Source organism: Cucurbita pepo, chromosome LG01 (genome assembly GCF_002806865.2).
Source record: "Cucurbita pepo subsp. pepo cultivar mu-cu-16 chromosome LG01, ASM280686v2, whole genome shotgun sequence".
Taxonomy (NCBI): Eukaryota; Viridiplantae; Streptophyta; class Magnoliopsida; order Cucurbitales; family Cucurbitaceae; genus Cucurbita; species Cucurbita pepo.
In genome coordinates this window covers 1,703,858-1,718,208 of record NC_036638.1, presented here as the reverse complement: position 1 = coordinate 1,718,208, position 14,351 = coordinate 1,703,858, and the positions used below count along the sequence as shown (strand labels likewise).

Here is a 14,351-nt window from a genome sequence, read left to right as displayed (position 1 = left end):
AAGTTTCCTAAGTTGGTCCTGAAAATGTGAAAGTATGCCATGAACTGAGGTTTTGTACAATCATAATACATGTCTTATAGGGCATTATTGACACATTATTTCTGTATGAAGTGTAAATAGCTGTATTCAAACTCTTATAGATTCCTTTGCAGAGTTGTTTATTTTAATGTCAGATCAAGATGATAGATTCAGATTCCTTTACCTTGCCAATTTTATTTTCTATTCTTATTTGGGTTTCTGACTGGCTAAGATAATACAGACCATCCTGCACCGTAGTTCACTGTCAGATGTTCTTATTTCTTTGGGATAAAAAAGTATGGACTGTATTATTATTGAGCTCATTGCTAGATTCTGCATGTGTGGTGGGTCAATTTTTCTCCTATTATCAAACCCCATTTGTTTATTATACATGGGAAACATTTTTAGTACGCCAATCGACCATAAACTTAACTGATAAGATACCAATTATTATTCTAAAGATTGATAGTTCGATCTTTCACTTTCCTAATTGTTGAGTTGAATAAAAGTACCGTACTACTCGATTATGTATCTCTTTACCCATATTCATTTTTTTTTAATCTTATTTAAATGATCATCATTTTATTTGGATGATCATCATTATTGAAAAACGCGAAGAATCACAATAGTTTGAATTATTCTATTTAAATTATTTACACAAATATACTTGAAAAGTTTTTTTTTTTTGAGAAATTGGTAGAATATAATATTTACAAAAATTTAACTATAAAATGTATTCTTAATTTTCACGTTTCATAAACATTTCAAAGTTTTTTTTACAATATAAATCTATTAAAATATTGAACAAAATATGATGACAAATAATATAATAGCGATTGAAATGCTTGTTTAAATTAAATTTGAAAGAATAATATTTCACTAAAAATTAAAAAAATTTAAACTAAATGTATGAATATTTTTTAAACAAAAATTAAAATTTGGAATTATTTTTTGCAATTATTTAGCTTCCATGTATCCATCCCTTCTCATCTGATATTTAGTCTCTTTCTTAATTTTAAAAATATTAATAAAAATGTAAACTTTATTTCATTATCCAACTTTTTCATTATCAATGATGTGATCCAATACGTCGATTTTGGGTCCCAAATAATTGAAAGAAATGTTTGGATTTAACGGTTACTTAACGGTAGTGTGTGACGTTGCTCCAAATTACAAAGAAAAGTGCAACTCAACGTCATAACCCATCTTTCTCACACATTAAATTACAATTTTTATTCTTTATATTTAAAAAATATTAAATTTGACCCAAACACTGACTCTAGAGACTCATTAAACACAAATCCAAAATTCAACTTATATACTTATTAAAATTTAGAAACTAATATCTGTTTGATAAACATTTGATTTTTAATTCAATATTACTCGTGTTTCTACCTACGCTTTCAATAATTAAAAAAATAATTTAAAAAAACTTGTGATAAATAATAATAAAAAAAATTAAGTAGAATATTTTAAAAATTATACATGGACCTTTGTCTCTTTCCATTGTAAGAAAGGTCATAAGAATTATTTAATAAATAATTTGAAAATATTTCCAAAGGGTATTATATTATTTTACGTTGAATATACGACCCTTCTAATTTTAAATAATAAATAGGTTCAAATATAAAATAAATATAAGAGAAAATACTTTAGTGTCCTTTTTTTTGTAATATAATCAATTATTTTAGTCTTGAAAATATTTGTTTTTCTGTATTTTGTATATTTTTTTTCTTGCCACAAAATCTTACAAAAAAAAAAAAAAAAAAAAAAAAAAAAAAAAAANGGAACTGCAGGACCCTACAGATTCCCTTGCCCGTTACCTACAGAACACAAAAAGCTTACTGAAAGAAAGCGATTCAAATTAGAGTGAAGGAGAAGAAAGTTGAGATCAGAGCAGAGAGCAGCCCAACTATCCACTGCCTAAAGGGGTTTTGAAGAACTCAACTTCGCAGATTTCGAACTGGGGTTGGTGAATCAATGTGGTTTTTCTCGAAGAAGAGACTATTCTGGGAAGCTGAGACGTGGCGGTGATTGGGGAGGAGTGTTACAGCCATTACCGCCATGGTTGCACATGGACGAGCACAATCGGTGTTGTTTGAAGCTGAAAGACGAAGCTCCATTTCCTCTGTTCCGAGCCCTCAAACGAACCCTAACTTGCCGGGGAAAAAGAGGACACCGCGTTGGTCTGATGTTTGGTTGAAGGACACCAAGTCGCTTGAGAATGTTATTGTTGCTATGCAACTTCAATCCTCGTGTAAAGACTCTCAGATTCCCACACCCAACTCCAAAATCAACCCCGTCGTAATCGCTAATTTCTGCAAAATCGACCGTACGCTGCTTCTTTCGGATGAACTTCTTCTTAAGATACTCACGAAGTTACCGGATTCTCAGCGGAACTCCAACTTTCTTGTCTGCAAGCGGTGGCTGAATCTGCAGGGTCGTATTGTACGGTCGCTCAGGGTAATGGATTTGAACTTTCTCTTGTCGGGTAGGTTGATTTTGAGGTTTCCGAATCTTAACCGTGTGGATTTAGTCTCTGGATCTTTGATGTGTTCTAGAAATTCTGGTATCTTGTTGAGTAATAGGATTCATTCAATGCATGTTGATTCCTGGTTTTTGCCTATTCCGGGTGTTGGTGAGGAAAATATTCTTGACAATATGGTGATTGATAGAGGGCTGAAAGCATTGGCCGATGGCTGCCCAAATTTGCGCAAATTAGCTTTTATTGGTGGAAGTGAGTTGGGATTGTTGAATGTGGCTGAGGAATGTGAGACTTTGCAAGAACTTGAATTGCACAAGTGTAATGATAATCTGCTGAGAGGAATTGCTGCTTGTGAGAATTTGCAAATTCTGAAGTTGGTTGGAAATGTTGATGGTCTTTATAGTTCTGTGGTTACTGATGTTGGGTTGACTATTTTGGCTCAAGGTTGTAAGCGACTGGTGAAGCTCGAGCTTAACGGTTGCGAGGGAAGTTTCGATGGCATTAAGGCTATTGGACAGTGCTGCCAAATGTTAGAGGAACTGACAATCTGTGATCATAGGATGGACAATGGATGGTTGGCTGGGCTTTCGTATAGCGAAAATTTGAAGACTCTGAGAATTGTGTCATGTAGGAGGATCGATCCAAATCCCGGACCCGATGAATATCTGAGTCCTTGTCCTGCTCTTGAGCGGTTGCATTTGCAGAACTGTCAACTACGGGATAAAAAGAGTGCTAAAGCATTGTTTATTACTTGTAGTGCTGCGAGGGAGATTTTCATCGGTGATTGCTGGGGACTGGCGGATGACTTATTCAGCTTTGCAAGTCATTGCTGGTAAATAATCTCTCCTTTCATTTGATAATAATTGAACTTTACGAATGATTCTGTGGCTTTTTTAATGGAATTCACTGTTCATATGGATTCAAAAGTGCATGTGAAGCTGCAACTTTGTTGTTTTATATCACTGCTTAGGATTATTTTAGTGCATTTCATGGAGTATCATCTTGCTTGAACTCAATGGAAGTTTTAGATCTGATATGCTTCGATGGAGGGTGTAGAAGTTGTTACTGTTGATGCTTGTGAGACTAACTGAAAGGGGAAAGCCATAGCTAACTGTTTAATCTTTTTAGTAATAGTATTATGTTGGAACCTTTTACTGGGCTAGTTTCCTGAATTTCTGCAGAACCTCTTACAGGTTCTTGGTTGATCATTGTTCTTGGGTATCCATTACTTAAGATCCATGAGTCGAAACACGGGTTGAATAAAGATTTGAATAAAATAGAGAATCGATACTAATCACGGCAGCTCGGGGTTCTGGCTCTTGACTGCCCAGTTGAATTGATATCTACATTCCCTCTAGAAAATGAATCTAAGAATTGTTTATCCTTTAGCTGTTTCTCTATGGCCTCGAAAGAATTATTAGATCAACACTCGTTTTATGTGAGATTCTATGTTGGTTAGAGAGGAGAGCGAAACATTCCTTGTAAGAGTGTGGAAACCTCTCTCTAATAAAAGCATTTTAAAACCGTGAGGTTGATGACAATACGTAACAGGCCAAAGCGAACAATATCTGCTAGCGGTGGACTTGAGCTGTTACAAATGGTATCAGAGCTAGAGACCGGGCGGTGTGCCAGCGAGGACTCTGGCCCCCCAGGGGGGGTGGATTGTGAGATCCTACATCGGTTTGGGGGGGGGAGGGGAACAAAACATCCCTTATAAGGATGTGGAAACCTTTCCCTAACATACGTGTTTTAAAATCATGAGGCTGACGACAATACGTAACGGGCCAAAACGGACAATATCTATTAGTGGTGGGCTTAAGCTATTACAAATGGTATTAGAGCCAGACACCGGGTGGTGTGCCAGCGAGGACGCTAGGCCCTCAAGGGAGGTAGATTGTGAGATCCCACATCTGTTGGAGAGGGAAACGAAACATTTCTTATAAAGGTGTGGAAACTTCTCCCTAATAGACGTGTTTTAGAACCATGAGGCTGACGGCAATACATAACGGGCCAAAGCGGACAATATTTGCTAACGGTGGGCTTAGAGTGTTATATTTTAACAACTTTAATTTGTGGTTAATTTTGTTACAGGAGGGTGAAGTTCCTTTCTCTCAAAGGATGCTCACTGCTAACAACAGAGGGTTTAGAGTCTGTAATTCTTCAATGGAAGGAGCTTCAAAGTCTTCGAGTGGTATCGTGTAAGAACATAAAAGAGAGCAGCATCTCTCCTGCTCTCTCTTCCCTGTTCTCTATCTTCAAGGATTTGAAATGGAGGCCAGATACCAAATCTCTTCTCCCTTCAACCCTCATTCACACCCACATGGGAAAGAAGGGAGGTAGATTTTTCAAGAAGACATGGGACATAAAAGTTCTTCCTGGTGTTCATGGTCACTCGAGCACACGAAAGACGACATAGTAATGCAGTCGTTGTCTTCTTCGTCTAGGCCATTAACTTAATGTTGACAGTAAATAACTAGATTTTCATCCTTGTATTTTGCACAGAGGGAAGATGAAGATGCCTAGGTTGTTACCACGGTTCGTCAACCTTAGCGTCGGTGAACTTGCTTATTTATACGTCTCGAGCAAGTTCCGTCATCTACCCCCTTAAATACTGTAGTTTAGAACTGTACTAGTTTAGTAAAATTGCTTTTCTTAGTACAATTGGACACAACATTGTAAAAGAATATCATCATTTCCTCCGTTCTTAAGCATAACAGAACTACTAGAATAGCTGCTGCTGATTAATACAGTTTCTGAATGTTCTATTTTGGTCCTAACTTTTCGTTTCCGTCGTCTGTTTCGTATTGTATTTTCAAATTCAATATCAGATTCGATACATGTAGTTCGTGTAGGTTTACATGTCACGGTCATGCTTGTCAAAGATGTTACATGCCAAAACCCCTTGCCTTATATCATTTTATCGCTTTTCTTTACTGTTTTCATGTTCTATAATTTCTTTCTTGTCGCGCAATCGACAAATTCACTGCCAAGAAAGTGCGATTGTGACACTTCACTAACACGAGTTTTGTTGAGTATAGTTATTGCTTTGTAATATATTGTCTTGAAAGAAAAGGAAAAGAGCCTCGAACATTTTAGCATTTTATGTTAAATGTATAAATGTTCGTTCATATAAACTCGAAATTAGAATCTAAAACTGAAAAAAAAAAAAAAAAAAAAAAAAACTGATTTGGTTAATTTTTTGAACTAATTCAATTATAACTGAATCAAATTTGGGAAGAAATGGACCCAAATCAAGCCCACTTCTAGCCCTAATTTTACCCTTCCACTCAAAGAAAGGCATCAATTAATTATATTGTTTTTTTCTTGTTAATATAATCCATATATTTATTTCTTCAAGAAATGTCACAATCCAATTACAGATTTCTAATACCCATAGGAACAAAAGGAAAAAATTTCCTTCTTGTTCTTTATTGTTCTGAAAATTACTTGTTCGGTTCCACCGTCATTTTGAGGCTGTTCTTGCTTCTATCCTCTTCCATTTCTTCAATCCTTGGCCACAATCAAACCCTAGATTTTGATCTCAGTGAAGAAGAAGAAGAAGAAGAAGAAGAATTAGCCCTGTTCGGGGACTGGTTCAAGAAACAACGAATTTTGTTGAGCATGTCATTGGCTCAATGCGACTCCATTCTTTGTCCAGTGATTCCCCCATTTCTTCTCCCATTTCTTCTCCCGTTTCTTCTCCCAACTCCAATCCCAAATCCCCTGTTTCTAATTTAATTGACCTCACCTTGCTGCTCTCCGACGAGCTTCTTCTTCGCGTTCTCTCCAAATTGCCAGATTCCCAACGGAACTCCAATTTCCTTGTCTGTAAGCGCTGGCTTCACCTTCAGGGTCGCCTTGTACGGTCCCTCAGGGTTACGGATTTTGATTTTCTTCTCTCGGGTAGGTTGTTTTTTAGGTTTCCTAAACTCAATCATGTGGATTTGGTTTCTGGATGTTGGGTTTCGTCTAGGAATTCGAGTATTTTGTTGAGCCATGGGGTTCTTTCGATGCATATTGATCCTTGGTTCTTGCCCTCTTTGAATGTCGGTGAGAAGGCTGTACTGGAAAATGAGTTGATTGATAGAGGGCTGAAGGGTTTGGCGAGTGGTTGCCCGGACTTACGGAAATTGGGGCTTGTTGGTGGGAGTGAATTGGGGTTGTTGAATGTAGCTAAGGAATGTGAGCTTTTGCAAGAACTTGAGCTCCATAAGTGCAGTGATTCCATGCTCCAAGGAATTGCGGCGTTTAAGAATCTTCAAATACTCAAGTTAGTAGGAAACATTGATGGGTTCTATAGTTCTGTGGTGACTGACATCGGGCTGACGATTTTAGCTCGAGGCTGTCGACGATTGGTGAAGCTCGAGCTTAGTGGGTGTGAGGGGAGTTTTGATGGGATTAAGGCAATTGGGCAATGCTGCCAAATGTTGGAGGAATTAACGCTTTGTGATCATAGAATGGACGATGGATGGTTGGCTGGGCTTCCATACTGCGAGAACTTGAAGACTCTGAAGATCATGTCATGTAAGAGGATAGATGCAAATCCTGGCCCTGATGAATATTTGAGCTCGTGCCCTGCTCTTGAGAGCCTGCATTTGCAGAATTCTCAATTGCGGGATAAAGCAAGTGTAAGAGCTTTATTCATGACATGTGGGGCTGCAAGGGAGATCTTGATCCGGGACTGCTGGGGATTGGATGATGACATGTTCAGCTTTGCAAATAACTGCTGGTAAGTGATCTCTTTGTCTCGCAAGCGTTTAATTTAACTGTAAACACTGTTAACCCATTGAAGTAAATAGTAGATGTTGCATTGTGGGACGACATTTACCGTATTGGTGCGAAACGCTAATAGGAACCATTGATTTTATTATTGCTGTAGCCTGTATGATACATGCTGCTAGCTGTTGCTCTGTACTCTTTGTTACTGTTCTCGGGTACTCGGTATAATATCTTGTTACTGTTCTCGGGTACTCGTATAATACTTCATGAGCACCAATCATTTGAGAGTTCAATAATTGATGTGCTTTGAGGGGACATCAAAGCCTCTTACAGATAGGCTTCTGAAACTGACTGAATATGATTTCACAGGACAAGCAGTAACTTTTGTTCTTGAATGGGTGTTCTTATGGCTACATATGTTTGTACTTTATTTATCATGGTGTCTTTTCTGTCAAGTTTAGAACTCTTGGATCCATTAGAAGAGAACCATACTCTTTTTTGTTTGTTTTACAGCTTGTTCCATTATTCATGGAGATTTAGACATCATTTCTGAAAATCTCTTACGCCAATTGAAAATTTTGTTTCTGCAAATGTTCGACATCCATTGTAACCTGGTACCGACCTGGTGGACCTGGTTTTGGTTGGCCACTCGAGTGGCTTGTCTCTGATTAAGCTGGAAAAGTGTCTTTTGGCCCACCAGTCCACATTTAGAATCCTTAAAGCTGAACAAACTAAAACTTTGATGTTCATATTTTTGAAGTAAATATATCCTGATGAATGATGACTTTCTTCTACACAGGAGGGTGAAGTTACTTTTGCTTGAAGGATGTTCGTTGTTAACGACCGAAGGCTTGGAGTCGGTCGTTCTTCAGTGGAAGGAGCTTCAAAGCCTCGAAGTAGTATCGTGTAAGAATATAGAAGATAGCTGCATCTCTCCTGCTCTTTCTGAAGTCTTCTCTGTTCTTAAGAATTTGAAATGGAGGCCAGATACCAAATCGCTTCTCTCGTCGAGTCTGGTCGGGACTTGTATGGGTAAGAAAGGTGGGAGATTTTTCTAGCAAACATGAGAATGAACTGATCCACGCTGCCCGCCCACAATCTTCATGAAGTAGCTACTTTGAATTGTTAGCTCGAACACACTTACGGTAGACGTTTATAATGAAGCTAGGTGGTTAGAATAGACGGTTAATAAAGGAAAAATACATTTTAGTTTCCAGTGCCACTTAGTTTAGAGACTAACCTGACCCAGTTCACCCATTTGCCAGAATTTTGATTTCCTAGAGCGTTAAGTAGCTTAGTTTAGCTACGTTATTATATGCTTTAGCAATGCTATATGGCAATTATTGTACTTGGGGTATTAGTTCATTTGTAAAGAATTGTTCTTAATGCACAAATGCAATGATTGGTCCTCTTTGAAACAACACATTGGCCTACAAGTGTTGGATAAACTTTTTGACATTCTTTTTGAACTCTTGGAACTTACTTATAATAATGCAGCAAATGCTAGGAGTTATGTAAACTTTGCTTAGGATTTGGTCAATGAACTGTTAGCTTAGGCTGCTGATAATTGCATTGTTGTGCTGCTGTCCAGTGAACGGTGGGGAACGCCTTTTCGAGTTTGTTTGGAATGATTTTTCACGTGTTTTTGACAAGAATCGTGTTCTAAAACACTTGAAAAGTCATTCTAAATAGATGGAGTCATAGGATTCTCGAGAAAAGTTAATAAAGCATGATTTGAGATAAAGGAGAATAAAGTGGAGGATTAGAATTCATTAGTGAAAGATGGTTTTCGAAGAGGGGAACAAAGTTGAAAATTAGAAACGATTCGTTTATATCGTTTGTTATCCGGGATGCTATTTTAATGTCTTCGGTAAAGCCCTATTTTCTAATGAAAAGCAAGCTAGTTGATTTAATTACTCAAAGTTCGGAATAGGTAACTAGTTGATGTTCTCTCTTATTCGAACAAAGTAAGATGTTTATCCCATAAGAAGGGATTAGATAGAATTTTCTATTAGTTGGCAAAACTGAGACAAAGACAAAGATTGTTGTTTTCTTTTTATTTATTTATATTATTTATTTATTGGTGTTATTATTATTTAGGTTATAATTTTGAAGTTTGAATTAATTGATCATTACAATTATATATATTTTTGTTTATTTTTATTAGAATATTTTACATTATTATTATTTTCTTGAAATGTTATAATAATTTGAAAATTAATGAAAAAAAATGATAATTAAAATTAAGGAGAAAAATGTCTTCTCAAAGTAAAACAATTAATCGAATAATCGGAAAAGGAAAATAAAATAAAAGAGAGAGATGGGAAAAAGAAAATAAAAGCGAAATAGACGTGAGCGGCAGGATTCGAACCTGCGCGGGCAGAGCCCACATGATTTCTAGTCATGCCCGATAACCACTCCGGCACGCCCACGGATATGAAACCTGATCCCTTATTTTATATAAAATATATTTTTAAAATTAGTACACATAAATAAAAAGGAAATGGAGATGCGGGGTATCGATCCCCGTACCTCTCGCATGCTAAGCGAGCGCTCTACCATCTGAGCTACATCCCCATCGGATGGATATTAAAGTAAATGTAAGTTATTTATATTAGTGATACAATCGTTTCTATCAAAATTATGCAATAATAATAATAATATGAGAGAAATTTACATTTTTTTTAATTTTATTGTTAATGAACATTCATATATACATAGATTTTGAACAAATAATTAAAGTCACGTTTGCATATTATGTAGAAGGTTAGACAAAATATTTAAAGGAATGGATCATAGGTAAGTTGAGGTAAATATATATTATTTAAATTATAATATTAATTCAATCATTTCCGTCAAAATTATGCAACAAATAATAAAAATATGAGAGAAATGAATCTATTAACTAGGTAGAGAAATTATTCAAGAAAACGAACACACGGGATAGACTCTAACGTTCCTTCCGTCATTAAAGATTCAAATTTTGACCCGCCGTCTTTTATTATACAAAAGAAAACACGGTGATATTCCAATCATCATCCATAGATCTCTCTCAAATATTGCCATCCCAAGGGATATCCCATGGTCCATCTCCACGTGATTGAGGAGGATTAGGCACTCCAACATTTGTATTGTTCATCTCATCACATTTCACATCTGTTCAAAAATCAACAACATTAAAACGACGACCAATATTACATCGAGTACCGACATCAAGAACTCATAATATCACATTAAAACATCTAGAGATTAACTTACGAGCGAAGCGAGGCGCGTCGAGTAAATTCCTTGCAGCGACATTGTTCGAGGATAAGATGATGGTTAAGACGAGCATCAGTTTGCATAGAGCCATGGAACGAGCTGTAATGAAAGCCATTGTTGTGTGTGGTACCAAGCTCGGATGGCAATGGCTATTTATTTAAGCTTACATAGCTTCAATTGAATGGACTCAAACGTCAAATATTTTGGTCAACTAAATGTTCTATTTTGGCTGCTTTCAAACGCGTCCCTTTCAGTCCCATCTTAGTGGGAACACTCCTGTGGCAAACGAAGAACAACTAAAAAATGGATTTTAAAACGTGTCTATTAAATTAAATTAAATTAAATTATCTATTTTTTTCTATCATCGGTGGATTTGGGTGTCAGCATTATGTCAGATTTTCAAAAGAGTGTGGAAATCTCTCTCTAGTAGATGAGTTTTAAACTTGTGAGACTGACAGTGATACGTAACGGACCAAATCGAACAATATCTACTAGTGGTGGACTTGAAATGTTACAATGGGGTTGTAATGTTAATTATTTTGCATATTTGGCAATTAATTTAGGGTTTAGACGACATATATAGTTAATTATGAGGTCAAATGCTCGAATTCTACATAAAATTTGTGTTGTTTTGTGCACCAACTCCTTGAAATAGACAACTAAAGAGACATAATTAGGTTGTTAATTATGAAACCGTTAAATTAAACAAAAAGAACTGTCAACTCATCAACTAACCTCTACTTTTCAATAAGCAACTCTTTTTACAATAAAAGAATTGATAGATCTTAAGGACAAACAAACCAGACAAAACATGAATAATTGAAGTGGTTTCTTACTTGATCAATATATGTTTCTTAGCTAATTGGTATCTACTATGACTGTCTCAATGACCAATTTCCTCAACCACCCTAAAAATGTTTTTTTTTTGGTTAGATGGATCGAGAGGTTTTAAGTCGTCGAAATTTAAAAATATCAAATGGGTTTGATTCAAACTCGAGAAAGATGAATTGGGAATGGAAATATCAAGCTCGAAACTAAAGATCAAGCAGATATCAAAAGAGTTGGGCACCATTGATTTTGTTTGAGCGTGTATAGAAAGTTGCTTTAGGTTTTTTACTCAAATACGCTTAACTTTGAAGTTTGAAATCACTACTTATATATCTAATATTAACCATAATTTACAAAAACATTCGATAGTCTTAAGAAGAGGGATATCACAATATTGTTCGAGAAACTCTAGATATATTCTCGAAGTAAGAGAATGATTCTTAGATATTATCGTTCGTTGAAACGGGTTTCTAGGGTAGGGCTGGAATGGGTTATTAGTAACTCATCTTCGATATATATTCATATCATTGTTATGTTATTGCATGTGAATAGATCAAGAAATGTTCCTTTAATCTCTTTATTATGGACAAAAGGATTCTTAATGAAAATTGAAGGAACATAAAACTTATTTCACATCCAACTAGTAGTTTCCACCTCGAGGATCATCGTTGCCCGTGTGTGATTTTATGAAACTCTCGAATCTCTTTTCCATCTCGCCCTCCAATTTATCTGAAATCAAGAAATTAGAGATTCAAAAGAGTGCAAGAACTCAACGATAATTTATACATATCTCTGACTAGAAGGTCAAAAGTTTGAATCTTAAGAACAATAAACCCTAAATTCTCCGACCCAAATTTCAAAAAACAAAACACTCAACATCCGAGAGAGAAATTGATACTCACAGAAGAATGAAGATGTGCCAATTTCAACGTTGAAGCCATCCTCAAGAGGGATATTAGCATCAAGAAGTTTCCTGGAAGAAACATTAGAAGCCATTAAAAGCATAACAATGAAGAACACAGCTCTCCAACTCACTGAAACATTCTTGGAAGCCATTTTAGAACGAGAGAGAGAGAGCTTAATTGATATGTAAGAATGAAGAACAATTACTCTTTGGTGTTCGTATTTATTAACTTTGGTTATGTATTTATAGACCCACTTGACTCAACGTTGAGTTTTGTTAATGCTATGCTTGGTCTTCGTTTTTTAGTGTAAAATTGACATCTTTAAGTTTGAATACGTCTAGTCCACACCCTCCTTTTTATGTTTTATGATATTTTCTCGAATATAATCCACAAGAGACAAATAGTTGAAGACAATGATTTTGATGGAAAACATTTAATATTTAAGGTTAATTGTGTTCGTTTAAAATAAGGTTCAAGTGAAAGCTGCTACGTGGTGGTTGGTCGTCCAAGTCCACCCATGCAATTGGACAAAATGGATAGAGCCATGACATAATTGCTGATCGAACGTTTGTGTAATTTTAAACAAATCTGGTCGGTTTATGACAAGATAAGATAAGTTTAATGATTCTAGCATGTATCATGTGTGTAGAGAAAAATACTTCAAATTTCTAGTTAAATTAGGGTTAGGGTTATTATAAAATTATATGTCTGCTCCCGGACCAATGTGGGACATCACAATCAACTCTCCTTCGAGGCCTAGCATCTTCGCTAGCACTCGTTCCTTTCTTCAATCGATGTGGGACTCCCACCAAATCCACCCTCTTTTGGGCCCAGCATTCCTTTCTCCGATCGACGTGGGATCCCCACCAAATCCACTCCCTTTGGGGCCCAGCGTCCTTACTGGCACACGCCTCGTGTCTACCTCCTTCGGGAACAACAAGATCCAATCAAGATCCAATCGACATGGGACCCCCACTAAATCCACTCCCTTTGGGGTTTAGCGTCCTTACTAGTACACCGCCTCATATCTACCCCATTCGGGAACAGCGAGAAGGCTAGCACATCGTCCGATGTCTGCCTCTGATACCATTTGTAACGGCCCAGATCCACCGCTAGTAGATATTGTTCTTTTTAAGCTTTCCCTTTCGAGCTTCCCCTCGAGGTTTTAAAACGCGTCTACTAAAGGAAGATTTACACACTCTTATAAAGGGTGTTTTGTTCTCCTCCCCAATCAACGTGGAACATCACACTTGCCGTTGTCGTTATAATTTTCACTATCGCCATAGTCATTTTCCTTCGCCGGTCGACATCCCGCTTCCTTCACTGTCGTCGCCTTTTTCACTGTCCACAGTTGGCTCCATCGCTCCTCTCTTTCTCTCTGGCTGCTTTACATATCAAGCACTAAACCTTTGTTGCTAGCCATGATTTCTTTAAGCAAGTTCTCCAGACTTTGTCCTCCTATACAAGCTGTTGGAAAAGGCTTGTGGCACTTTTTTTTTGAATGGTTGGGCCCAAATATAATCAAGCCCAAGCCCATAAAGCCCATACTCAAGAAGAAGACTGGAGGAGGTCAAAAGATTGAAGATTGAAGATTGAACATAAATAATCATGAAGAAGATTAAAGTTAAATCATCTTGGAAATCATCTGGCGGTGTGCCAGCAAAAACATTGAGCTCTCAAAAAGGGTTGATTGTGAGATACCACACATCAATTGATAACGACGTGGAAACCTCTTCTTAACAGACGTGTTTAAAACAATAAGACTAACAACGATACGTAACAAGTTAAAACAGACAATATCTACTAGTGGTGGACTTGGGAGGTTAGAGTACACTATTTGAGTCAAATAATCGAGTTAGATCTTCAAACCCGACAAACAAACAAGCAAACAAGCATGAATTTAGCCACAAAACTAATTGACTTTTCCCTTTATCACAAGGCATTCATGAGTCAATTTAGGCTGCGGATAAGTTTTTGTACTAAGCAATGTCAGTGGGTTTGGTGGACATCAATGTCAACCTCAGTGGTTGACTTCAAAGTCCACTCTTGTTTCTTAGCTGAGCTTAAATAAGTAAGCAAAACAAAAAAAAAAAAAAAAAAAAAAAAAAAAAAAAAAAAAAAAAAAAAAAAAAAAA

General features: G+C 36.6%; 2 protein-coding genes and 2 non-coding genes across 5 annotated transcripts; 2 read left to right on the top strand and 2 right to left on the bottom strand.

The window, feature by feature from the left end:
- The first annotated feature begins 1,851 nt into the window (after positions 1-1,851).
- LOC111791704 (F-box protein At5g51370-like) lies at positions 1,852-5,252 on the top strand. 2 transcript variants are annotated; one of them, XR_002814680.1, is made up of 3 exons: positions 1,852-3,335; positions 4,595-5,203; positions 5,235-5,252. XR_002814680.1 is itself a non-coding variant. In XM_023673171.1 (2 exons), exons 1-2 carry the CDS (start codon positions 2,083-2,085, stop codon positions 4,917-4,919), a joined length of 1,578 nt encoding a protein of 525 aa, XP_023528939.1. In that variant the 5' UTR covers positions 1,852-2,082; the 3' UTR covers positions 4,920-5,248. The 2 variants fall into 2 exon arrangements, 1 of the variants encoding a protein (XP_023528939.1); XM_023673171.1 differs by having other exon boundaries at positions 4,595-5,248.
- A 613-nt stretch (positions 5,253-5,865) lies between these two features.
- Positions 5,866-8,645, top strand: LOC111791697 (F-box protein At5g07670-like). Its single transcript, XM_023673158.1, has 2 exons — positions 5,866-7,232; positions 8,022-8,645. The coding sequence occupies exons 1-2, from the start codon at positions 6,139-6,141 to the stop codon at positions 8,278-8,280; spliced, it is 1,353 nt and encodes a 450-aa protein (XP_023528926.1). The 5' UTR covers positions 5,866-6,138; the 3' UTR covers positions 8,281-8,645.
- A 927-nt stretch (positions 8,646-9,572) lies between these two features.
- On the bottom strand, positions 9,573-9,654 carry TRNAS-AGA. Its single transcript has one exon. It is a non-coding gene; the product is annotated as a tRNA-Ser (tRNA).
- Positions 9,655-9,726: 72 nt separating this feature from the next.
- Positions 9,727-9,799, bottom strand: TRNAA-AGC. The gene has a single exon. It is a non-coding gene; the product is annotated as a tRNA-Ala (tRNA).
- Between the last annotated feature and the right edge of the window lie 4,552 nt (positions 9,800-14,351).

Coding starts and splice junctions, on each gene's coding strand:
- LOC111791704 (XM_023673171.1), top strand. CDS start 2,083: ATGGTTGCACATGGACGAGCACAATCGGTGTTGTTTGAAGCTGAAAGA. Junction 3,336..4,594: donor AGCTTTGCAAGTCATTGCTG/GTAAATAATCTC, acceptor ATTTTGTTACAG/GAGGGTGAAGTTCCTTTCTC.
- LOC111791697 (XM_023673158.1), top strand. CDS start 6,139: ATGCGACTCCATTCTTTGTCCAGTGATTCCCCCATTTCTTCTCCCATT. Junction 7,233..8,021: donor AGCTTTGCAAATAACTGCTG/GTAAGTGATCTC, acceptor TCTTCTACACAG/GAGGGTGAAGTTACTTTTGC.